Genomic DNA, 26,116 nt, shown 5'->3' on the forward strand with positions numbered 1-26,116 from the left:
TTGTAAGGGTTGTTTCCGATAATGACAGAGAATGACTAATTATTTTAAGAAGAAACAAGTGACAATTACACATTTAAAGTTTATATTCAAAAACATTTGAGATTTTCTGACCTTAGTATGTTGAAAATGTATGTATGATAATTTGATAATGCGAAATATCAGCTAAATACAAGAAGAATATAATCACTAATAGTTTTGAATTGGAATCATTTCTATTGCAATTTTCTGAGAAAGTTATATGTATGTGCACATAGAAATTAGTATTAATAATATTATTTTTTTAAGATTAAAAACTGGGATAGCGCGGTGGCACAGTGAATAGCGCTGTCGCCTCACAGCAAGAAGGTCGCTGGTTTGAACCTCGGCTGGGTCACTTAACATTTCTGAGTTTGCATGTTCCCCCCATGTTCGCGTGGGTTTCCTCCAGGTGCTCCGGTTTCTGCTGCAGGGCATCCACTGCGTAAAACATATGCTGGATAAGTTGGCGGTTCATTCCGCTGTGGCGACCATTGATTAATAAAGGGACTAAGTCGAATAAAATGAATGAATGAATGAATGAATGAATGAATGAATGAATGAATGAAGATTAAAAATTGGATGATAAGAGATTGAGACAAACTCTGATGTTTTTGTGTAATAGCCTGAAGGGAAAGTTTGAAATTTTCAATGGACCTTTCATTATTGTCATGTTTTTAGATTATAGTTTACAGGTTTTAACAAATTGCTAGACTGTTGTAGCAAGATGCAAGAAGTTGCAAGCATAATTTACAAATAATTTGAGAATTTACAAAGTTTAAAGTTTTGCATTTTCAACATTTGATTTTTGTCTGTAAATTTGATCTGCATGTGCAAGTAAAGAAAATAATTATTCATTCATTCATTCATTCATTCATTTATTCACTCATTCATTCATTCAAAATAATGAATGAATGACACACACACACACACATATATATATATACTTTGAATGTGGCATGTGGTTGTTAGTGCCAGACGGGCTGGTCTGAGTATTTCAGAAACTGCTGATCTACTGGGATTTTCATGCACAACCATATCTAGGGTTTACAGAGAATGGTCCGAAAAAGAGAAAATATCCAATGAGCGGCAGTTCTGTGGGCGCAAAAACCTTCTTGATGCCAGAAGTCAGAAGAGAATGACCAGACTGGTTCGAGCTGATAGAAAGGAAACAATAACTCAAATAACCACTTGTTACAACCAAGAATTTCTTTCTCACCACAGTGGAATGAAGCGCCAACTTATCCAGCATATGTTTTATGCCGCAGATGCCCTTCCAGCTGCAACCTAGTACTGGGAAACACCCAAACACTCTAATTCACACAATTTAGCTTACCCGATTCAGCACGCCTTTGTACTCGCTGTATAAATAAATATAGATTTTTTATTTTTATTTTTTATTTGTCCTATTTAATAAATGGTGAATTAGGAACAATTTCATTTTATGTACTTCTCTCCCAGTGAAGCAGACAATTTAAACTCAACGTACAGTGTGTTCTGTGCAGGCAATTTTCTGTATAGGTCTAACAGCTTGTGACATCCATGAGGTGCCTATGGTATATTAGGGGTTGTTATAGAGAGCCACACTGGAGGATTCTAGTGGGAGTACGGCCAAGAAACTTCTGGCATCTTCTGATAGGCACCATTACTCTTGCTTTTCCCTGCATGCTCCCTCTGCTGCCCCAAGCAGTGCCCGAGCCGTCCACCACTAGGGGTGACATGATCTACTCAACTTGTCTATACCTATTCCAGGCAGACATAAATGCTGTCTTGACGGATTTCATAAATATTGATAAGACAAATCCAGAAACAGAAAGTATTTGCTATCCACTGGTTGTACTTCAGATGAGTAGCAGTGCTGGTCATATCTTAAATGTTAGTTCACCAAAAAATAGAAATTATGTTATTAATTAATCACATTCATTTCATTCCAATCCTATGAGACCATCATTCATTTGCAGAACACAGTATGGGATATTTTGGATTAAATCCGTGAGCTCTCTTACTCTCCATAGACAGCAACGGTCCAGAAATGTTCAAGGTCCAGAAAAGGAATTCAAAATATTATTAAAACATTCCATTTAACTTCAGTGCCTCAAATGAAGCCCCAAAAAGGCTTTTGTGGGGGGAAAAAAGCAGTAAACACAACTTTATTTGCCAATATTTTTCAATCAAGGTGTACATTTACGACATGCAATATGGCACTTGAAGATAAAACAATGGTAAACTTTTTCACCCTGGACAGCACAGTCACTGCAGCAGTAATTCAGATTCACACACCCACTTCAGGGTTTTCAGTGTGTGTTCAGTGTGTATTTCCAACTGAGGAAGCTCATCTTGCCACAGGAGCTGCTGAAACCATTCTACTCTGCCATCACTTAGTCTGTTCTGTGTTGTTGTAACTGCTTGGTTTGGTTCAGCCACCAAATAAGTCATTAATAGATTGCAACAAAGTCTGGACTGATTATTGGTGCCCCGTGCACAACCTTCAAGATCCTTACATATCCAGAGTGAGGGAAAGGGCCCAGAAAATCAAGCTGGACCCCTCACACCCTCACACTCCAGGCCATATCCCACTTGAACCCCCTTTTAAAGTCTGTGTGCAATCTAAATTTTCAATGTTTATTTTGCTAGCACACATTGTTATTCTTTAGGTGAACAATTAATCTGTCCAAGTTAGTCCACTGATTTTGGTAATCTCCAATCAAAGTCTGACTCATTGGGCAATGTTTAACTGTGGGCAATTTTGTTTTTACACCCTCCTCTTACCATTAAATTGCTACAAGACAATGATGCACAAAAAGAACTAGACCAGGCCCTACTCAATGTTTTGTTTCAGTTGGAAGTATATCAACATGCTGAAATAATAGTCTCCAGTTCACGCAGATTTGAAATACCACACAAAATAGTATCTGGATGAAGACTTGCATATGCAAGCCAACATTGCATGCCTCAGACATAATGCTCTCAGTAGAGCTAGTGACATCAGTGACTACATTTACATGGACAACAATAATTCGATTTTAATGCAATTAAGACAATACTCTGATTAAGAGTTAACCATGTAAACAGCGATTTTTGATTAATTTAATCAGATTAAGGTCATAATCGAACTAAAGAGAAATCGAATTAAAATGTGTGGAGTATGCAGATTTTAGTCGCATTATTGAAGTGCAGTACAAACATGTAAACACCTTAATCGAATTATTACTGTCGTGTTGGACTTTTCGCCGCATTTTGCAACAGGACAGTACACACACACACACACACACACACACGCACACACACACACACACACACACACACACACACATGGCTGTTTGACACTCTTTTCATTCAGCATGCGATATGAACTTTTCATTTCATATGAACCATTAAAACAACTCTTCCAGCAGTTCATAGTTGCATCCAATACCTTGTTTATCATGGAGCGCATGCATGAAATGTTCGTGAATGAGAGTGAAAGTGCCAAGCTGCAGTTAAAGTCGATAAATTAAAAATTAAACACCCGAAATTGCATAAAACTCCGGAGCAAATGCGGATATCGCGGTGACGCAATGACGTTAGTAGAATTATGTGTTATAACATGTAAAACGGGATCATGAAAGTAACACTCAAAAAGCAACTCATGTAAACACTCAAGTCTTATTATTCTCTTAAATAATTCGATTACTGATGTCCATGTAAACGTAGTCACTGTGAGGGTTAGGGGTGGGGTTAGGTGTGCAGATTAAAAGCATTGCATGCAGCTATATATATATATATATATATATATATATATATATATATATATATATATATATATATTTAATTTTTTAATTGATATTTAAATTAAGATACATAATCTGAAAGCTTAATACACAAGCTTTCCACCGATGACAATATTTGTCAGAGATATAACAATTTGTAAATCTGTAATATAAAGTTTCAAAAAAGAAAACTGAGAAAATCAGTTATTTGCAATGCACATTAATAATCAAAAACAAAGTTGTGATATATTTACTGTGGGAAATTAATAAACCTCTTCATGGACCATGATCTTTACTTAATACTCTAATGAGTTTTGGCATAGAATAAAAATCTACAAAATATTTGTGAGTATTGCCAAAAATATACCAGTACAACATAAGACTTTGTGGTCCAGGGTCACTTTTTTATTAATAAAATTAATATATTTTTAATACAATTCTATGTAATTACTTCACAATTTTATTTTGATGTTTTGAGGGCTAAAAAATCCACACATTTACGGTTTAGTTTGAACAGTGCATCAGGATCTACATTTTATGTTACAGCCTTATTCAAAAAATGGATTAAATTCATTTATTTTTTTCAAAATTCAACAAACAATAGCCCATAATGACAATGTGAAAAAAAATATTTTTTTGAATTGTTGCAAATTTATTAAAAATAAAAAACCTAAAAAATCATATGTACATTCACACATATTTTTGAATATGATGCCACAAGCTTGGCACACCTGTCTTGGGAATTTTTGCCCATTCCACTTTGCAGTACCTCAAGCTCTATCAGGTTGGATGGGAAGCAAAGGTGTACAGCCATTTTCAGATCTCTCCAGAAATGTTCAATAGGATTTAGGTCTGGTCTCTGGCAGGACCACTCACCAAGTTGTTGTGAAGCCACTCCATTGATATTTTGGTGGTGTGCTTTGAGTCATTGTCCTCCTGGAACTGTTGCCCCAGTCTGAGGTCATGAGCACTCTGAAGCAGGTTTTCATGTGTCTGTACATTGCTGCATTTATCTTTCCCTCTATCCTGACTAGTCTTCCAGTTCATGCTGCTGAAAAACATCCCCACAGCATGATGCTGCCACCACCATGCTTCACTGTAGGGATGGTATTAGCCTAGTAATGAGCGGTGCCTGGTTTTCTCCAAACGTAACGCCTGGCATTCACTCCAAAGAGTTCAATTTTAGTCTCATCAAACCAGAGAATTTTGTTTCTTATGGTCTGAGAGTCCTTCAGATGCCTTTTGGCAAATTCCAGGCAGGGAGTGGCTTCCGTCTGCCCACTCTACCATACAGACCTAATGGGTGGATTGCTGCACAGATGGTTGTCCTACTGTGAGGTTCTCCTCTCTCCACAGAAGAATGCTGGAGCTCAGACAGAGTGACCATCGGATCACCTCCTTTACTAAGGCCCTTCTCTCCTAACTTAAATGGCCGGCCAGCTCTAGGAAGAGTTCTGGTGGTTCCAAACATCTTACACTTATGGATGATGGAGGCCACTGTGCTCATTGGAACTTTCAGAGCAGCAGAAATTTTTCTGTAATCTTCCCCAGCCCTGTGCCTCGAGACAATCCTGTCTCGGTGGTCAACAGACAATTCCTTTGTCTTCATACTTGGTTTGTGCTTTGACATGCACTATCAACCTTGGGACATTACATAGACAGATATATGCCTTTTCAAATCATGTCCAATCAACTGAATTTACCACAGGTGAACTCCAATTAATCTGCTGAAACATCTCAAGAATGATCAGTGAAAACAGGAATGTACCTGAGCTCAATTTAAAGCTTTACAACAAAGGCTGTGAATACTTATGTACATGTGATTTTTTTAGGTTTTTATTTTTAATAAATTTGCAACAATTTCAAAAAATATTTTTTTCATGTTGTCATTATGGGGTATTGTGTGTAGAATTTTAAGAAAATAACTGAATCCTGCATTTTGGAATAAGGCTTTAACATAAAAAAAAAAGAGTGGAAAAAGTGAAGCATTATAAATACTTTCCGGATGCACTGTAAGTACAGCATACAAACAAGCATCCTTTCCACTTTCACAGTAACATCAATCTCTGAGGGAAAAGCCAAAATGGTGAACTCCTCTCTTCTTTAATTGATGGCTCTGTTGGGTAGTCGAAAGGCGTTAAATTACTGACGTTTCTAGTGATTGAGCGTCAGCTGTCAGTCTGTGAGTTCAGAGAAGAGCTCACAGGTTTAGAAGGAGCACAGATGAGCTTTAGCACTGTCCTGAGAGTTTGACAACCCATATCATTGCCGGGGTCAGAGTGTAAATGAAGCTGATCGCTCCTCTCAAACGGCCGCCCAGAGTAATGGAAGTTTTGTGGAGCACTGAAGATTAATGTTGAGAGACAACAGCACATCATTCCTAGCTTCACACATTTTGTGAGGCCTATTTAAAAGTGAAAGCAGATGAAGAAAAAAATCGGTCATGTCCTTTCATTCCTATAAAAGAGATGTGACTATTTCTCTTCTGTAAAAAAAAAAAAGAAAAAGACATAAAAAGACAAGGTGGGACGTAAATGTTCAATGTGGATGTACAAAATGTGTTGCAAAAACCTCAGCGGCGTCATTTCTGATGAGACGTGTGTCGAATGGGAATGTTTAGCTGTTGCAAAGTTATTTCGCTCTATCAGAGCAGATTTCTCTCCACCTCTAAATGACTATTTTAAGTGTGACTATCAAAGGTTTCTCCAGCTCCCTTCGCTCTGCCTGGTGCCGACAGCAGATATTTCTCTCTGTATTTTTTATTTAAAGGCAACCTATTTCAGGGACTTGGTTTGACTGGATAATGGCCCTCTGAAATTTCTGGGCGGTTTGGAGTTTTGTCGTCATCGATTGGGCTGTTGTGAATTTGATGGCTGTGTCTGTTAAAGGGATAGTTAAATTTGATGGTACACTGAGACATTGGCTTCTTTTATGAATTTGAACCAACCAGGTCATCATCCTTAATGTTCTTTTTTTTTAAGCAGCAATAGTCAGACTGTGAAATGGTACATAGCTTATTGGAAGTGTTGTGTCTATGTAAAAAGAGTGTGTGTTCCAATAGCACAAAACACTTGCTATATACAGTCCCTTTTATGGAGCCAGATCAATCTAAAAAATAATACACTTACAAAATGAAAATTCATACATGCACTGCACAATTCACATTTACAAAATCCTGTTTGTAAATTTGTATAGAAACAACTTGAGAATTCACAAATAAAAATCTGAAATACTTTTGCTAAATCAATTTTTAATAGTTTTGAATTTACGAATTGGATATATGTATTTACGAATCATGTTTTAAACTTACAAATTTGACTTGTGTATTTATGAATTGTTTTAAACCTATGAAATGGATTTGTTTATTTATGAATGGTTTTGAACTTACGGATTGGATTAATGTATTTATGTGTTTTAAACATACAAATTTGATTTATGTATTTATAAATTGTATTTTGAGTTTCTAAACTGAATTTGCATATTTTTGAATCATGTTTTGAATTTGCGAAATGGATTTTGTAAATATGAATTATATTTTATTTTGTAAATGTATTATTTTTGAGACTGATCTGACTCCCTACTTTTTAATTATGAATATTTTTGTTCATTTCTCAGTTTATATAGACAATATTTTTTGGTATATTTAATCAAAACAGTTTTATTAAAGGTAATATATTTAAATGCAAATGTGGTGTTGCAAAACAAAATACAAATGTATTTGTTCTTATGGCTCTCTGGTTTTTCCCTCTTTATTAAAATGTGATTTAATATTTTTCTCTAACACATTTATTGAGGTATTACTATTTTTTGCACTGGTCTTAAGCTATTTTGTTATATTAGTTCCAGTTTTATTCTTGGTACTGACTAGTGTAATGCTTGTAGATATAATATTGTATAACATTCTATAGAAAGGATTGTAATTAAAATATAGTAGTTAAAACATTGATCTGTAAAGAAGTGTACTCATTTATGCTAGTCACTGTATAGTATATATGAGTAGTTGATAAATAATTTTAAGTTAGTAATTTAGATTTTAGTTGATTAAATATTTTTTAAAGAAAAAAATATTTGTATGTAATTTTCCTTTTATATAATATAACATTAAAAATTGTGTAATAAAATATATAAGGGGTCACTAAGTTTAAGACATAGCAAAAACTGAAGAGAAAAAAAAATTGTAATTCTATTATTTAATAAAAAATAATAATAATCAAGAAAAAAAACAGAAATTATCATAGCGTTTATGTACTGTTACTCTCTAGCTTTTATCTTCATTTATAAGTTGTTTGGATAAAAGCATCTGTTAAATGTTAAATGTAAATTCAAATGTAATATTATATTGTTAAAGGTGTTGTGATTTTAAATTCATTTATCTGTGTGTCCACAGTAACAGACATGGCTTACAGGAAAGTGCGTGCAGGCCATGGCTCTCTCCGTGTGCGGGATCTGGAGAATGAGGAGCTCCACACGGCTTCCCTGGAGCTGGAATGGGACATGGAGAAGGAGCTGGAGGAACCAGGTCTGGACCGCTTCCAGCTGGAGTGTGTGGAGCATCAGCCCGTCAGCAGCTCTTCTGGCGGGACCATGGACCCAGACTTGGAACCAATTCAACCATCCGTCTCCCCTCATGGACGCTTCGAGAGGCTCCAGGAGGACCCGAATTACGTTACTCGATTCAGCCGGACGGTTCCCAAGGGTCAGAGACGGAATTGGACCTGTGTGGCCAAATACCTGCTAGCAGGAGTATGTGTGTTTGCTGCAGGACTCCTCATTGGACGATACACGTTCAGCAGGGTGCAAATGAAGGTAGAGCCGATTGCAGACACAGATGTACTAGAGAAGATTGTTCAGGGAATCACAGCAGAAAAGATACAGGCACTGCAGAGGTAAATCTTTCATTCTTTCTATCAGTTTTCCTCTGAGCTATACTGGAAATATGCAGCAGTTATTTTAGTGATTAATTGTAGTAATTATATATGTATATATGTATATATAAATAAATAAATATATATATATATATATATATATATATATATATATATATATATATATATATATATATATATATATTCTCTCTCTGCATTTTGTTTGTCACCCATTTCTTCAGGATATCTGTTACACTTATTATAAAATAACATAACTATTTTTTTTTCTTAACACATATACAAATTGCTATATTCCTCAAGCTTTTTTAAAAGGGAAATGACAGAAAGAAGTCATAAATTTATATACACCAAAGCATGGATTGAAATAGTTTCGTAATTCACAGAGTATCTACAAGCTGCCTTCATCCTTCTGCAAATATCACACAATATCACTACAAATATCATACTATGCTATGTATACCATACATAATATGCATGGATCCATGACATATTCAGAATCAATATAGCAACATACACATGACAAATCTAAAACTTTTTCTAGAATCAGTGTGAGAAACAATGTGGATGTACTGGAATGCTCAAAAAATGAGTGTACAGTCAATGTCATGAACACACAAATGATTTGTTTTCAGTAATAAGAGACTTACACTTTCTTACATGACCTCTTTACGAAAGGATTGTCTTTAAATTGTTTATAGTATTCATCTATCAAACTTTTCCAAGCAAAGCGGTTGTGTGCTTTATCCAGCCCGAAAAACACAGTTTGTGTAGTATCTGTTTTTACAGCTGTGGGAGGTTTTGACGGTCCGTTCAGTCTGTCAAATATGTGAGGGATCGCACTGTTTTCAGAATCAAGCACAGCATATGACAGTTTGTGTTTTACAGCTAAACAGACACTGGAATAAATAATTCACTAAAACTGGCTGCAAGTCACTGCTATTTCTGCCATCTCAGATATTATAAGTCTGCTGGTTGTCTTAATATTAGCACAATTTTGAACTGATTGTTTGAATGTATTTGCTTACCGGATCACTGGAGATCATAGTTTTATTAGAGTTCTGTAGCTTAAAATGATCTGATAGCAAACAGAAAACCGAATTTGATTTAATTGGTACATTGAAATTGTCTTACATGTTGTTAGTTACAGTGCATGCGGAAAGTATTCAAAGCGCTTCACCTTTTCCAAATTTTTTTGTTACAGTCTTATTCCAAAATGGATTAAATTCATTTATTTCCTCACACAATACCCCATAATGACAATATATAAAAAAAAAAAAAAATAGTTACAAATTTATTAAAAATAAAAAACCTGAAAAATCACTTGTACATAAGTATTCACAGCCTTTGATCAATACTTTGTTGATACACTGGCAGCAATTACAGCCTCAAGTCTTTTTGAATACGATGCCCCAAGCTTGGCACACCTGTCTTTGGGAATATTTGCCCATTCCTCTTTGCAGTACCTCAAGCTCTATCAGGTTGGATTGGAAAAGACAGTGTACAGCCATTTTCAGATCTCTTCAGAGATGTTCAATAGGATTTAGGTCTGGGCTCTGGCTGGGTCACTCAAGGACATTCACGGAGTTGTTGTGAAGCCACTCCATTGATATTTTGGCAGTGTGGTGATAATATTAATAATAATAATAATACTAATAATAATAATTTAAAATAAGAAGAATAAATAAGACCAATAGTTGAAAATAAGAAGACTAACTTTCCTCTTTTTTCAAATGTTTATATTTGCAATTATTATATTGATTTGTCAGTTATTACACTGATCGTAAGATGTTAGAGATTATTATTATTGGCTCCAGCATCTTATGATCAGTGTTAATGAGTGACACATTAATATAATAATTGCAAATATAAATATTTAAAAAATAAGAGGAAAATTATTCTTATTTTTATTTATAATTCTTATTTCTGCTTCTTCTTCATCATCTTATTATTATTATTATTATTATTATTATTATTATTATTATTAAAAGTAGTAGTAGTAATAATAATAATAATAATAATAATAATAATAATAATAATAATAATAATAATAATAATAATAAAGAATAAATAAGAATAATAATTAAAAATAAGAATAACTTTCCTCTTTTTTCCAATATTTATGTTTGCACTTATTATATTAATGTGTTACTCATTAACACTGATCATAAGATGCTAGAGCCAATAATAATAATAATAATAATAATAATAATAATAATAATAATAAGAAGAAGAAGAAGAAGAAGAAGAAGAAAGAATAAATAAGAATAATAATTAAAAATAAGAATAACTTTCCTCTTTTTTCCAATATTTATGTTTGCAATTATTATATTAATGTGTTACTCATTAACACTGATCATGATATGCTAGAGCCAATAATAATAAATAATAATAATAATATGGTCTCTAACATCTTATGATCAGTGTTAATAACTGACAAATTAATATAATAATTGCATATATAATATGCATAACATAAACATTTGAAAAAACAAGGAAATTATTCTTATTTCTAATTATTATTCTTATTTATTCTTCTTATTTTAATAATAATAATAATAATAATAATAATAATAATAATAATAATAATAATAATAATAATAATAATAACAATTATTATTATTATTATTATTATTATTATTATTATTATTATTATTATTATTATTATTATTATTATTATTATTATTATTATTATTTTTGCTTGATAAGTAGTAGAGTTGAAAGAGAAGAGAGCCATAAGGTGTGTCTGGAAGCTAAAATATGAGCATTAAGATTCTCAAGATATTCAAGATGTTCACGGGGTGAGCTGAGGAAACAGCAGCAGTAACATCAAGGGCATTCCAGTCGCTGAGAAGTGAACCATACTTAGGAGGCAGATGCAGGGACAATGTTTCCTGGGACAGGCTCTTTGGGACCTTCATCTTTGAAAAAGCAGTCCTACAGCCAAAGTTGTGCTCAGCTTATTCCCACTAGTGACAAAGCTGCCGTGTTCGCTCTGAGCCCAGCTGTGTAGTCTCTGACAGGCAGACTAAAGTCGCAAGCAGGTACTGATGTTAAAATTAAATTCAGACAAACCTCAAGCGATAACACATTGTTTTTGGAGCACGGATCATGGCGAGCATGTATATTCGTGTCAAAAAAGATAACTCCGTTTCCTCTAAACCAAAACCGCCTGACTCCTAAAAACAGGCTTTGCGGTGGTGTCAATTTATAATTTATTTTGTCACATTTATATTTCAGGCTGCAACGCCAACAGCTTGTCTCAAATCCTTTTTTTTTCCAGAGCAGGAGATATTACAATGTGGCGAGGCTGCAAAGGCGAGAAGTCAAAACATTTTGATGGCTTTATTTACCCCACATTCATGCAGCCTCTTAATATTCACACTCCAGCTTGAGCAAATAAGAATATGGCTGAGGATAATTTAATTATTTAGCATTTAGATTAAGCAGAAATGACTACAATTGACTGTGGAAAATGGTTACCCTGTGGGAGGAAGTTCTGTGTTGTGTTGAGATTAAAGAAGACAGACCGCTGCTTGAATTAAACTGCAAATCTCACTGTAAATCTCTCTGTCCTTCATGTTAAGATACGGTCTTACTCCAGCCTGTCTGAAATGGATGTATAGATCCATGGGAACACTTTTGAGATCTTCTTTCCTAACTGCTTCAAAAAATGTGATGATGACAGTTGTCAGTGTCTGATAATATTATCTTGATTTATAAAGAAAAACAGTATACATAAATGAATAAATAAATAAATAAATAAATAAATAAATAAATAAATAAATAAATAAATCCATCTATTTTCTTTTCGGCTTAGTGCCAACTTATATATGTTTTACCAACACAATCTCACGGCAATTCATAACTTTTTGATTTAGAGGGTAATTCGTATGAATTCGAACGATCTAAATCGTACAATTTAGTACGATTTGCTCATCCACCAATGACGGTTGGGTTTAGGGGTGGGGTTAGGTGCCACTCCGCCTTTTTAAAATCGTACGACTGAACTTGTACGAATTCGTACGAATTAGCCACTAAACCGACAAAGCGTAAAATACTTATGTTTTCTCGTGAGATCAGGCTGGTTTTACGCAGCGGATGCCCTTCCAGTCACAACCCAACACTGGGAAACACCCATACACACACTTTCACACACATATACTGCTGCCAATTTAGCTTATTAAATTCACCTATACACTGTAAAATATTTGCTCTTAAATTTGCAGTAAATTACTGGCTAATATTTGCATTACTTTCACAGTAAGGTACTGTATGTAAATTCAGGTACTTTAAAATAACTAATTCTATAAATATTTCTAAAGATTAAAAAAAGGTGCCTATTTGCATAAAAGTTAATGCATATTAATTTCTGTGTTGAATAAAACTTTAATAGTGTTTGAATTCCTATAACTAACGTGCAAAAGATATAAGCAGTTTTACAGTAATTTGCTGTAATCATGATGCCTGCCTTAATTTCATAATACACTTCTGAATACGTAAAATTTAATCGTTAAATCCAGTAAAGTGAGACTAATGTAATTTACTGTGAAAAATTACCGTAACATGTTTTGGGAATTTATTACAGTGTAGTGCATGTCTTTAGACTGTGAGGGAAACTGGAGCACCCGGAGGAAATGCACGCAAACACAGGGAGAACATGCAAACTCCACACAGAAATGACTACTGGCTCGAACCAGCAACCTTCTTACTGTAAGGCGATCGTGCTACCCACTGCATCACTGTGACACCCTCAATAAGTAAACAAACAAATAAATATTATCTATACTTGACAAAATGAAGATGTGCAAAAAGATTCTGTCTGGTGAAATCTTTCACTTTTTTTTCTGTGAAGAAAGTTTTAGTCTTTTGTTTATTCTTTTAAAGGACATATTTTATTTTATTTTATTTTATTTTATTTTATTTTATTTTATTTTATTTTATTTTATTTTATTTTATTTTGTGGTGATGCTGTCTGTTGGTGTCCCAGTAAGTGTCAATATTCATCTATGTTCAAAATATGTTTAGGAGTGTGTTGAAGTGTTTTTCATTCAATCTTACTAATGTTTGCTGTACTGTATGTGACTGTTGTTTAAAAACATCAAACAACCTTTAAAAATACTTTTATTTCTGGAAGTCTTTCAGCTGTCAATCAATTTTGTTGCATGAATTAGTCATGTTGTGCTTGAATGACACATAAGGAGCCATAATAAAGAGCAAACAGCTGTGCTAAAAGGTGCAAATACATTTAACCTGACACCACCAATTAACAGTAACAAAGATAGACTAATTTGAATTAATTTAGATGCATTCAGTGCTTGTAGCACTTATAAACATTCAGTTTTTGTTCTTTCTTTCTCCATGTCACATTTATATTGGTTTATAAAACCATTCTTTATGGTTCTTGAATTTAATTGGTCGACAGACATGGAATATTCTGCTAGTACTAGCGCTGCCTCTTTTGTGTGTGTGTGTACTACTCCACCCGCAGCTAGTGTCATGCAGAGGACTAAACTTTGACAATACTGCAACTGTTGGACCACATAATGTATTTTTTATACTTTTTAGGTAAGAAATTAGATTTTTAAATATGTGGTTTATTTGGCTATTTGACATTGTGTTTTGATTATTTTGGAGATTGGCTGCCTGACACTTATTCTGGAGTCTGATGGATGTTTGTATTCTTTATTGTGAAATGTAATTAGTGTTTGGCTATATCTAAAGGCAACATTTGGTAATAATCATCCATTAGTTGCTGCAAATCAACAACATTTGACTGCAATGCTTTACAGCTTATGTTGAATGATAACTCAACGTTTCATTAACTGATTTACTTATTATAATCATATTGTTGTTTGCTAAATTCTAGTGTTTAGTTCAGTGTAACATTTGATAATTGTAATTTTTAATAAAGTAGTAATATTTAATAGAAAATATTTTGGATTACAAACCACAAAATTGGAGAAATAGTTATTGGCAGTGGACATTAGATTGTTTCGGCATCAGATGCCAACAGAGACTGTATAATCCAGGAGTACTCAAACTCTGTCCTGGAGAGCCGGTGTCCAGCATATTTTAGTTCCAACTCCAATTAAACACACCTAAACCAGCTAATCAAGCTCTTTCTTGATATACTAGCTCTTTCTTTTATACTAGAATCTTCCAGGAGGGTGTGTTGAAGGAAGTTTGAGCTAGACTATGCAGTATACCGGCCCTCCAGGACCGGGCACCCCTGGAATAATCAATCTTTCAGTATTTAAGGAAGCAAACAGTTTCTTTAATGGCCGCATTAAATGTGTAAGGGACTAGTGATTCCTTGTTGCTGTAGATGCTTTTTTTATAGTAGAAGTAATTTAAACCAAGAGTGTCTGCACTTTTAGCTAAAATTTGACTGTTGTAACCTTTTTAATACTACAATCATTGCTGTTTTGTACAGAGATGAACAGATGACATTCAACAGAACAAGAAGCAGATGAATGTTTGGTCTATCTTTCAAAATATGAACAGAATATTATTACACAATTCACTTGATTAAAATATTTAAAATATCAGTCAGTTTTCCTCCACCAACTCAGTTTTATTGTTAATTTTGAATTATTTTAATAGGTGTTTTCTAAAAATATATAAATAATAAAATATTTTATTGTATTGTGCTTGTGCTGAAAATCACCAATTTTAAGTAGCATTTAATCATGATAAAGTAGAAACTCTGTATACATGCCATTTGCTTTTCCTTTTCTACCAAAGCCTCCATTTTATTCTGGCTTGTGACCATGTTTATTTCTTCGATTGTGACCTAATTTACACATCAAAGTTGAGAGCGGAGGAAGAACAGTTCCAGTAAAACAAGATTAGCCTAAAATCCCATGAAAAAGTGGTGCGTTTCCCACTGTTTGAGCCTCTGTAATGGTTCTCTTTATCTTCTGTTGACACTCACTGTTAATTACTGGACGTAATTGATAGAGCCGGGCTGTGGATATGCATTCTTCACCCAGGACTGCTTAGGGTCCTGAGGTTGGATTTAGGAGTGTGCCATGGGAGGAGTCCAGCTGGGTCTCTGTCAAAACTGGATGGGATTACATTTTGGTACTGATTCATTGTTTTAATGCCATCAGGGGAAACAGCATATTTATTAGAGACATGTCCCAAACCTGTTCTAAAACTTACATCTGGTGCTTACATGATATATACACTGTAAAACCCAAAAAGTAAAGGTAACTCAAACCATTTTGGGAAACCAACTGCAACAAACCAACTGCAACAAACCAAGTTCAAAAACTAACCCTAATGAGTACTGGGAACTTAATCCCTTTGAGTAAGCAATGCAATTTGGGAACAGTAAACCCAATAAATGAAGAGAACTCAAACCAACAGAGTACTGTAATACTCAATAAGTTAAGGCAACTCAAACCGTTTGAGAAAACTGATTGCTACACACCATTTGAGTTAAACTAATCTATATGAGTACTGTGAACTTATTCCATGTAAGTTGAAGTAATGAAATATTTAATTACCGTCAACACTGAGTTCAAAACTCTCTTCAAAGTAGATTTAACTTTTCAATAAATTGAGTTAACTACACTCATTTCATTTGTTAAAGTTGACTGTTGGGTTTTACAGTGTACTATTTTCTGTATTCAAGGGGACATAAAGACTGATACTGTGCAAAGAACAATGTAACACTTAAACACAGTGCTGTTAATATGCAAGCTTTTTCAACATTCAGTCATTCAATCATTGTCTTAAAGTGCAAATATTTAAAGCTTTTATTTCCATATTCCAGATATAATTACACGTTTTACTAAATTAGAGTATTACGATATTTTATGAATGTGTATATTTTTGTATATTTTATGAGACAAATAAAATGAATATTAATGTTTAAACATAGCAGTATCCATGTTTATTCCAATTTCAAACACCTTTAAACTATTTATATTCCTTTCACTTCAAATTACTGAGCTAATGTTTAGTTGCATAGCCATTACTTTTGATAACTATCCATGTTGCATCAATTCAACCAGCTTCCGACTTCCAGAAATGGGTATTTCAGTAAAAACAAAAACAGATTTGTCAGTTCCCTTATGAGTGGTACTGTACAGTACGGTTCGGTACACTTTTATAGCCGTTTCCACTGTGAAAAGGCACGAAAAAGTGAACCGTACCTTACCACTTTTTGGGTACCCTTTGCAAAGGGTACCTAGCACAACAGAAGGTTATCAAAAGGCGGAGCTAGACGCGCAGCTGAACATTATTGGTTTACAGAGATACGTTTCTTGCGCAGGAGAATGAAAACAAAGGAACCGGCATTTTTAAATACACAGCCGAGACATTACATCGTAATAATATATACATATAATAACGTGCCATGGTCAACCCAAGCTCAAACTAATTTTGTCATCATCTTGATGAACAGCCACAAAGCTCATTGGCATTTGTAGGCCATCTAGAAGCACGAGCGGTTTCACTTTCTCCAGAGAGCTCGCATGCACTCTGCGCGTCTGTATTTAAAATAACAAACTTTTTGAGCTGATGATGAAAATGTGCGCATGATTATTGAAGCGCTTCTGACATCCGATCCTCCCAGAAATTAATAAACACGAAAGTGAAGTGCGAAAAAACAAAGCAGAAGCCAAAAAAAAAAAACAAAGGTGCAAATGATTCTTTCAGCAGCCTAAAACATGAACAAACTGACATGTTTAACTATTATCATCGCCTTTTGGACTATTATGAACTCGGAATGACAAATTACTTTCTAACAAGAGGCTACATGTGCTGGTGAAGATTAAAGACACAGATGAGAGGTTTGCACTGACTGTGAGCTATGTGTTGTGTTGAAGCCAATTAAGGACTAAATATATGCTGTATGTTCTGTAATTGGTAACATATAGGAGACTGTAAGAGGCTATATGTGTTTATATATGTTGCATTTATAACGTTAATTGTAATTTATAATTTCGGACGTTACAGTAGGCGATTTTTATCATTGATCTACAGTTATAATCAAATCATGTTCATAGAAAGGTTAGTCATGAACATTTATACACACGTATTTGTGTACAAAACCCTGAACTTCTCATATGATATACACTTGAAGTCAGAATTATTAACCCCCTTTTTTATTTTATTTATTTATTTATTTATTTTTGTTTGTTTTTTAAATATTTCCCAAATGATGTTTAACAGAGCAAGGACATTTTCACAGTATGTCTGATAATATTTTTCCTCTGGAAAAAGTCTTATTTGTTTTAATTTTTAAGTTTTAAATTTTTTTAAAAACATTTAAAGGTCAAAATTATTAGCCTTTTTATGCTAAATATATATATATATATATTGATAGTCTACAGAACAAACCATCATTGTACAATAACTTGCCTAATTACCCTATCCTGCCTAGTTAACCTAATTAACCTAGTTAAGCCTTTAAATGTCACTTTAAGCTGTATAGAAGTGTCTTGACTTGTCATCATGGAAAAGATAAAAATAAATCAGTTATTAAAAATGAATTAATAAACTATTATTAAATCGAGCGAGAATGACGTCGACGTCGTACAACCACTATTGGTACCCTTTTGGCAGTGGAAACACAAGCCTGATGAAGGTGACTTGTACCGTACGATACCATAACTGTACCACTCATTAGTCCTATTGGTCCCATTAATCTTTTGGGGTTTTTGCTTCAGAAACTGTTACAGTACAAGTTTTTATTTTGGTTGAGGTCATTGGACTGAGCTGGCCACAACATTTCCTCAACCCTTTGTGCCTGAAATCAAGTTATTACTCAGTTTACTCTCATTACTCAACTCTCAACAATCATTTCTATAGAATTTCTACTTTGGCTATGAACAACATAATATCCAAGTACTTAAATTTTTTCATACTGATCCATAATACCAAACCTGTCCTAAATCCCACATCTGGTTCTTTATATATATATATATATATATATATATATATATATATATATATATATATATATATATATATATATATATATATATATATATATATATATATATATATATATATATATATTATTTTCTGTATTCAAGTGTACATGAACCCTGATACTGATACATGTACAGTAGCAATCCGTGTCTTAAAGTGCAGATATTTTATAGTTATTATTTTTATATTTCAGATATAATTACACATTCGATTAAATTAAAATATTAAGATGTTTTATGAATTTGTGTCTTCTTTGTATAATTTATAAGGCAATAAAAGGAATATAAATGTTTAAAATATAGCAGTTTAATAGCAGTCCCCAAGTTTTTTTTTTTTTTTTAACATCTTTAAACTATTTTTATTCACTTCAAATTATTGAGCCAATATTTAGTTGCAGACAATACTTTTGATAACTGCTGTACATTCATGTTGCATCAATTCAACCAGCTTCCATCTCCCAGTAATAGGTATTTTGGTAAGAACAAACTACATCTGTCAGTTCGCTTAGTCCCACAGTGTTAACAGGTCCTTAACTTTTGGGATTTTGCTTTAGAAAGTAGATTAGTTACTCTACAAGTTTTCAATTGGGTTGAGTCAGGGGACTTAACTGGCCAATCAATTTCCTCAATTCTTTGTGACTTAAATCAAGTTATTACTCAATTTACTCTCATTACTCATTTACTCTCGACACTCATTTTAATGGAATTTTATCTTTGACTATGAACAACATAATATCTTCAAATATTTTGATGTTTTCACACTGATCCATGATACCTGGTAAATAATAAATAAGATGCCACACTCTGAGAAACATTCAAATATCATGATTTTTGCACAGTGAATTGAGGCTTAAAATCAGTACCTGGAACATACTGTCAATGAACATCTGAACAAAAATAACAACTTTTATTACAAACATTACGGAATTGATGTGCTGTAAGGTCACTGAACATTGGCATTATTATTTTATTTATTTATTTTTTTTCAAGTGGCAATAAATCAATGTTAGACCAAATAGACTAGAGTGAATATTGGGACAGACCCAGAGACTTGCTTGTTACATTCTACTAGTTTTTTTTTTGATGATAATTATTTTTGATTTCATAGTAAGAAATAAAAGGTAATATTTTTCTAACATCAGTTAATCAGTATATTAGGACCATTGATCCATGGATTTGTTCTTACTGTAATTTTTAAATGTATTTATTTAGGAACATAATTGTTCTTCTCTTGTTGGAGGACAGTGGCAAACACATACTGGCCCTAGAGAAAAGAATCTGTTTTGGGTCTCAGCCAAATTGAATTTATATATGCAATCATCCATTAATCAATGCAACTCAAGTCATATTAGCATTGCTGGTGGGGTGCCAGTCATTGATGAATCTGAACAAAGGGCTGCTTAGAAACCATTATATCAATCTAAAATGTGGAATGTAGTCACTCATCAAAACTACAGCTGAGGTCATGAGGGCAAGTTGAGAGGATGCTTCACATCTTAATGAGATTTATCCAGAAAGCTCGAGAAGTTGTGATTGTGAGTTAAAGTAACCAATAACAAGAGATGTGCTGAAATATAATATTTCATTGTATTTCTCTTCAGTGGTAATCTATTTTCTTTACACTACCATTTAGTACGTTTTAAAATATTTTTTGTTTGTTTGTTCGTGAAAATTAAATTGATAAAACATGACAGTAAATGCATTTACAATAACATTCATTCATTCATTTTCTTTTCAGCTTAGTCCCTTTATTAATCTGGGGTTGCCACAGCTGAATGAACCGCCAACTTATCCACCATATGTTTTGCGCAATGGATGCCCTTCCAACTGCGACCCATCACTGGGAAACATCCATGCACACTCATTCACTACGAACAATTACGCCTTTCCAATTCACTTATACCGCATGTCTTTGGACTTGTAGGGAAAATGGAGCACCTGAAGGAACCCCACGCGAACATGGGGAGAACATGCAAACTCCACACGGAATTGTCAACTGTGCCACAACAACATGTTTCAATTGGTGTTCTTTTGAACATTTTAATTAATTAAACAAATATCTCTCTTTACAGTACAACTGTTTTTAAAGCCAACACATAGGTACCGTTTGCGCAAGTGCGTTTTAATGTAAAATGTTTTGTTAAAGGTCTCATATGGCCATTACACAGTATGCACACACAAAAAAAATGGATGCACAATAAGTGTGAATCAATTTAGGCTGTGGTGCCATTTAATTTACTGTGTTGTATTTTAAAATGTATTTATTTTAACTACTCCGGCATCTTCATTCTGCAAAATCTTAGATTCTTTGGTTTTGAAACTGTTTCCGTTTGGAAATGAAAGTGCTCCACTTCAGTGTAGATAGACTGAAACACAAATGCTTGGAAGCTTTTTTTTATTCTAAGATAAAGTTTTAAAATCAAAAAGCACTAGTGTAAACAACTTTTAATAAGAACTTTTTACTGAGCAGCAAATCAGCATTTTAGGATGATTTCAAAGAGTCATGTGAAAGGCTTATAAAAATCCGATGTTTGGTTGTTTTAGTTTTCTCAGTTGAAAATACAAGACACTTTGCTAGATTACTTTATTAGCTGTTTTTAGTAAATACATTTATATTAATTCTTAGAATGAATGTTCATACCATAAGCTATTAAGTATACAATTTAACTAATAATAAAATTAAAAATAAAGAGCCCTATCATACACCCGGCTATTTTGTGGAACTGAAATAGACTGCTCAATTGACCAACTAAAAGCTGGTTTAAAGTCCAGAGCAGAGCTTGTTAGTTATTCACCTATGCAGGTCCAAACTCTTACACATTGCTTAATACATACATGATGTACAGCAATACACAAAAATCTTTAAATATGAAAAAAATATATATAGATATTTTTCTACATAAATAAAAAAACACTACCTCCATGCCTTCACCTCGGCTGGGTTTTTATCCATTTATTCATGACAATTTGCATTTGTATAATGTTATTATAAGTAGTATTATTTATTATATGCATATTTATATTTGTTTTAGTAAGTTTAGATTTGTCCATCAGTCAGATTTTGAGGATGTATGTGGCATCATATGGAGCATAAGAATAGGATGTGTGTTTGGATAGAACTCAGGTTTTTGACCTCACTTTGTTATTATTGTTCATTTATTAATTTGTTGAACATTAAAACTGAACTTAGAAATAGTTTTAAAACAAATCTTTGTGCTTAAACTAAATACGCATCTTCAGTGGATGGAATTTCCTTATCCACAAAAGAAAAGGAGTAAAGAGTAAAAGTAAAGTAAAAAGAAAGTAAAGATGCCGAATGGAAGAGGCTCATTCTTTATCCTCGTGCTGCAGAGGGTCTGTTTAACTCGCTAGAGACACATTCGGTTTTTCCACTTACAAAATCCACCATGTGAATAGCAAATTTGACATGACACGACGCAGCTCAGTTTTAAAGAGACTCGGAGATGAGACTCTGATTGGTTTAATGCACATTATGCTTAAAACACACCCATAACTCATTAAGAGAAAAAGCACAACCCTGTTAGATCATTAAAATAGCAAAAGTGGATTCAGACATACCCTTCATGCTTTTGTGCCATGTGCTTTAGACTTTGTGCCTTGATCATTAAAATAGCGTCCATAGTATTACAACAGTAAAATATAAGTGTACAGTAAAAAAAAAAAAAAAACTTCCTTTTTAATAACTATATATCATTATTTTAATTAATAAAATTTTGTTTAATTTGTTTTGTTGTTGTTATTTTTAATCCAATCACAGGGACCAATGACATTTTAATGTGTGATGTGGTTACAGAGTGCAAATGTCACAATACTGCAAAAAGAAAATAGTTTTGCTTTGTGTGTGTGCATGTGTACCTTGTATTTTTACACTTTTCCTCACATTTTCCCCACAAATATATTATATATAAATACCAGTCAATTTCAACATTGTGTGAACTTTTTTTTTCTTTCGCATGAGGAAAATGAAAGGTAATCAAAATTCTAAGTATTTAGAAAATGTCAAATGTAAATTGTTTCCTGTGATGATTTATGTTTAGGGTTTGGGGGCAGTATATACATACGGTCTGTACAGTATAAAAAGCATTAGGTTATGGAAATCCTTCATACGGATTTTTCATACTGTACAAGTGTGTGTATGTGTCTGATCCATTGGTATTATTTTTCAAAGAACGAAGCAAATTTATTTTGCTAGTAAGCAGCAATTAGCTTTTTTCTTTTCTAAATGTAATGTTTTATATTAACAGCGCCTTTTTTTACAGTGAAATCTAAAATAATTAATTAAATAATCATGTTGTGATGCTATTTTTGGTTCCATTACCTAGTTCAATTGGATTGTGGGTGTTTAGTGGATAACTTAGATTAAATCTTGTAAATTCATGCCTCGGTCTCACTATACCGCCAGACTCAAAAGCAAAAATCAGCCATGCGTTGATCATTTCTAAACGTTCTAGCCACATTCAATTCAATTTTTTTTTTTTTTATAATTATGATAAAACTGCATGATAATCTCATTTTATCATTGCTTTGTAAAATAGAATATACACACCTCCACATACAGCCATAAGTGTCAAATATACCACAACTAATCATAACCTCCAATATATCCTCCCCAAAGCAGTTATCACCTTTCCTCCGTATGATAAAATTCTCTCATACGAACGACTTTCATAAAGTGAGATAAACTGCCCTCATCTGTAAAGAAAAATATGGAATACCTCTCATCCTAACGCAGGCTGGAAACCTCCAGAATAACACATACTATAACACCCGTGACATTATGATTGAATGCTTTTGAATACATTTTGCTGCACACCATCCAGGGAATATTGCACCCAACTTTAAGAATCGCAGCCGCCTGCATTACTTCTGTCTGAAAACACTGTGGGAATTGAATAATGATACAATTGGGTGTCAACATGTCCCGTTCTGGAGACAGAACAATGCTATTATTGTGTGACAGAAATATCAATAATTGCATGTTTGCTGTTGCGAATGATTGCGTGTAAAGAGGAAACGCAATAAGGGAACACGCAGATATGGTCTGTGTGGATTTGTCATATTGCATGTGTGTGTGTGTGTGTGTGTGTGTGTGTGAGACTGTACTGCAACATTATCTAGTTTATATAGGACTATGTCTTTGTTTTCCTTGCACTCCACAACAGGCCATTTTCTGAAGGCTAAGTCCCATCATTATGATATGTATGCAGCGGCAGAACAAAATTGATATTCCCTGAGGAGGAAATCAATATTAATAGCCATGCGCTACAACAGCCATCTAATAAGCAGCACTGTAACCTCGTCCCATTGTCAGTTCCTGAGAAAATACGATGTTGGTCTCCTCGTGTTAAAGGTGGAGTTAAACTCAAATGGACAGCTGAATTATAGTTCATACTTGTAGCTTTTGCTCGTTTTCACCTAGCAGGTTTGATCCTTTCCTGAGTGTAGTCAGCTGTGAAATAACAGTGAAGTGCAACGCTCTCTTGTCTTGGTTCTGAACACGACCTTCTGAGTGCTTTTTGGCTCTTTTAGGATTCTTGTGAGGGCATAAAAAAACTTTTTTGATAAGTGTCAAGGATTTTTTTGACCCCTGCTGGGTTTCCATTGGACTGGGCACACAATGGTTTGTCAAAGTAGGTTTTTAGAACATGTTGGTCCTGGAGGAACATTGCCATTAAACAAAGTACATTTTAAATTAGTCAATATCTGAGTAAGAATGTTTTTAATTGTTATTAGAAGCTATGGTTCCATTCACCTGTTTAATCTGGATTTTGGAAATCACATAGATGCTTAAAGAGCCCCTATTATGGGTTTTTGAAAATGACCTTCAATGCAGTGTGTAACACAGTTCTAAGTGAATGAAAACATCCAGCTGAGGTTTAAACCTGAAAGTGCACCGTGTTTAAAACTATTGATTCTTTAACAAAATAGTCGACTCAGATTCGAATAAATGAATCGTGTTGGGCTAGAATCTTTTGCTTTTGCTTGACGTCGATGCGGTACATCATCAAATATGAAGTGCCGGATCCGGTAAAACATGAACGTGACTTTCCCTTCAAACACTAGCAGAGCGTGGAGGATCACAGGACTGACCATGACATGAAGATGACGATCACTGACAGGTGGAGAATCGGCTGTGGTGAATAAATAGTTAAAGTTTATTTTCACAACAATTCCACAGGTTAGCCAACATAGTGCTGTGTTTGTTCCTGTAATTTTTCTGATTAATGCAATAACCTAAGCTGCAATGTGGGATTTGCCAGCCATTTGTTATTTAAGAAAGGGGCAGCAGAGACTATTATGAATGGGGCTTTGTCAGACTTTGACAGGGACTTTGTCAGTAACTGTTACCGTTCATATGGACCAGTTTCTTCTTCCTCCGGATCATAGCATGTAAGTGTAATTAAAATTGTTACCTTGTTTTGTGTAGTTTGGAAAATATGTATTCTATTGTGTTGTAAATTGTAATCGCTCCGCGCGGCTTTTAATCACTTATCTATTATAGATCAGTGCTTGTATTGTATCTCTCAGGTTAAATATTTATTTAATAAATATTTATTTAATAAATATATATATATATATATATATATATATATATATATATATATATATATATATATATATATATATATATATATATATATATATATATATATATATATAAACTGAATACAAGAAAAATTATAAGGAACAGACAGAATAAATGGAGTGAAATGAAACAAGTGATCCTGGTGTGTTGGGGTGGGTCTGATGACCATTGGTTGATTTAAATGAATTTCTGCTGTTATATGATAATAAATCATTGCTGCTGTTATATGATATGAAATAAATTTTATTTATTTGTGTATTTTATTTTATTTGTTTTTATAAATTTTTGCACATATAAACTGCATGTTCCCATTGCAAGATGCATTGTCAGGGTGGCCCGAAACCCTTTGGCAAGACATTCCAGATCATCATAGCATGACCCAGCTGTGTCTGTTCTTTGTGTATACTCTGCAGTCAAGTACAAATACTACTCAACTTTAGCTTTTTGTGAACTTTCTCACCAAACTTGTATGAATTGTTCAGCTTGTCTTTTTATCTTTAGTGTAATATTTTTTCCTCTTTTGTACAGTGCGTGTGTGTGTGTCAGATGAGGTTTTTTTTGTGAGGAATGGAGCGTTTGGACCAGTTTGTAGATTAGATTAGATTAGATTACATTCAACTTTATTGTCATTACACATGTACTAGTACAAGGCAACGAAATGCAGTTTAGGTCTAACCAGCAGTGCAATAGCAGCAAGTGCAGGATACAGGTATAAGTTATAAAGTGCAGAAATTATGGTAATATTTACAGATGGATGTACTATCAACATTATATACAGGTTGTATTTGTAAAAGTGCTTCTAAAAATTCTAAATATTTAGGTGATGTTCCAACTATTTCAAACAGAACTGATTGATGGCTACCTTTTTCGCTTACTAAATTAGATTATAAGCCCACCCTCTCACATTTCCTCACA

At 33.6% G+C, this 26,116-nt stretch overlaps 1 protein-coding gene across 2 annotated transcripts in view; it reads left to right on the forward strand.

Moving 5' to 3' along the window:
• The window catches only part of LOC130236979 (inactive N-acetylated-alpha-linked acidic dipeptidase-like protein 2), a 554,471-nt gene that overhangs the window by 147,423 nt on the left and 380,932 nt on the right, over positions 1-26,116 (forward strand). For both annotated transcript variants that reach the window (XM_056467749.1, XM_056467750.1), the window contains exon 2: positions 8,152-8,650. In XM_056467749.1, coding sequence (XP_056323724.1) covers positions 8,152-8,650 — 499 coding nt within the window. The remainder of the gene's footprint in view (positions 1-8,151; positions 8,651-26,116) is intronic.

This window comes from Danio aesculapii, chromosome 11 (assembly GCF_903798145.1).
Source record: "Danio aesculapii chromosome 11, fDanAes4.1, whole genome shotgun sequence".
Classification (NCBI taxonomy): Eukaryota; Metazoa; Chordata; class Actinopteri; order Cypriniformes; family Danionidae; genus Danio; species Danio aesculapii.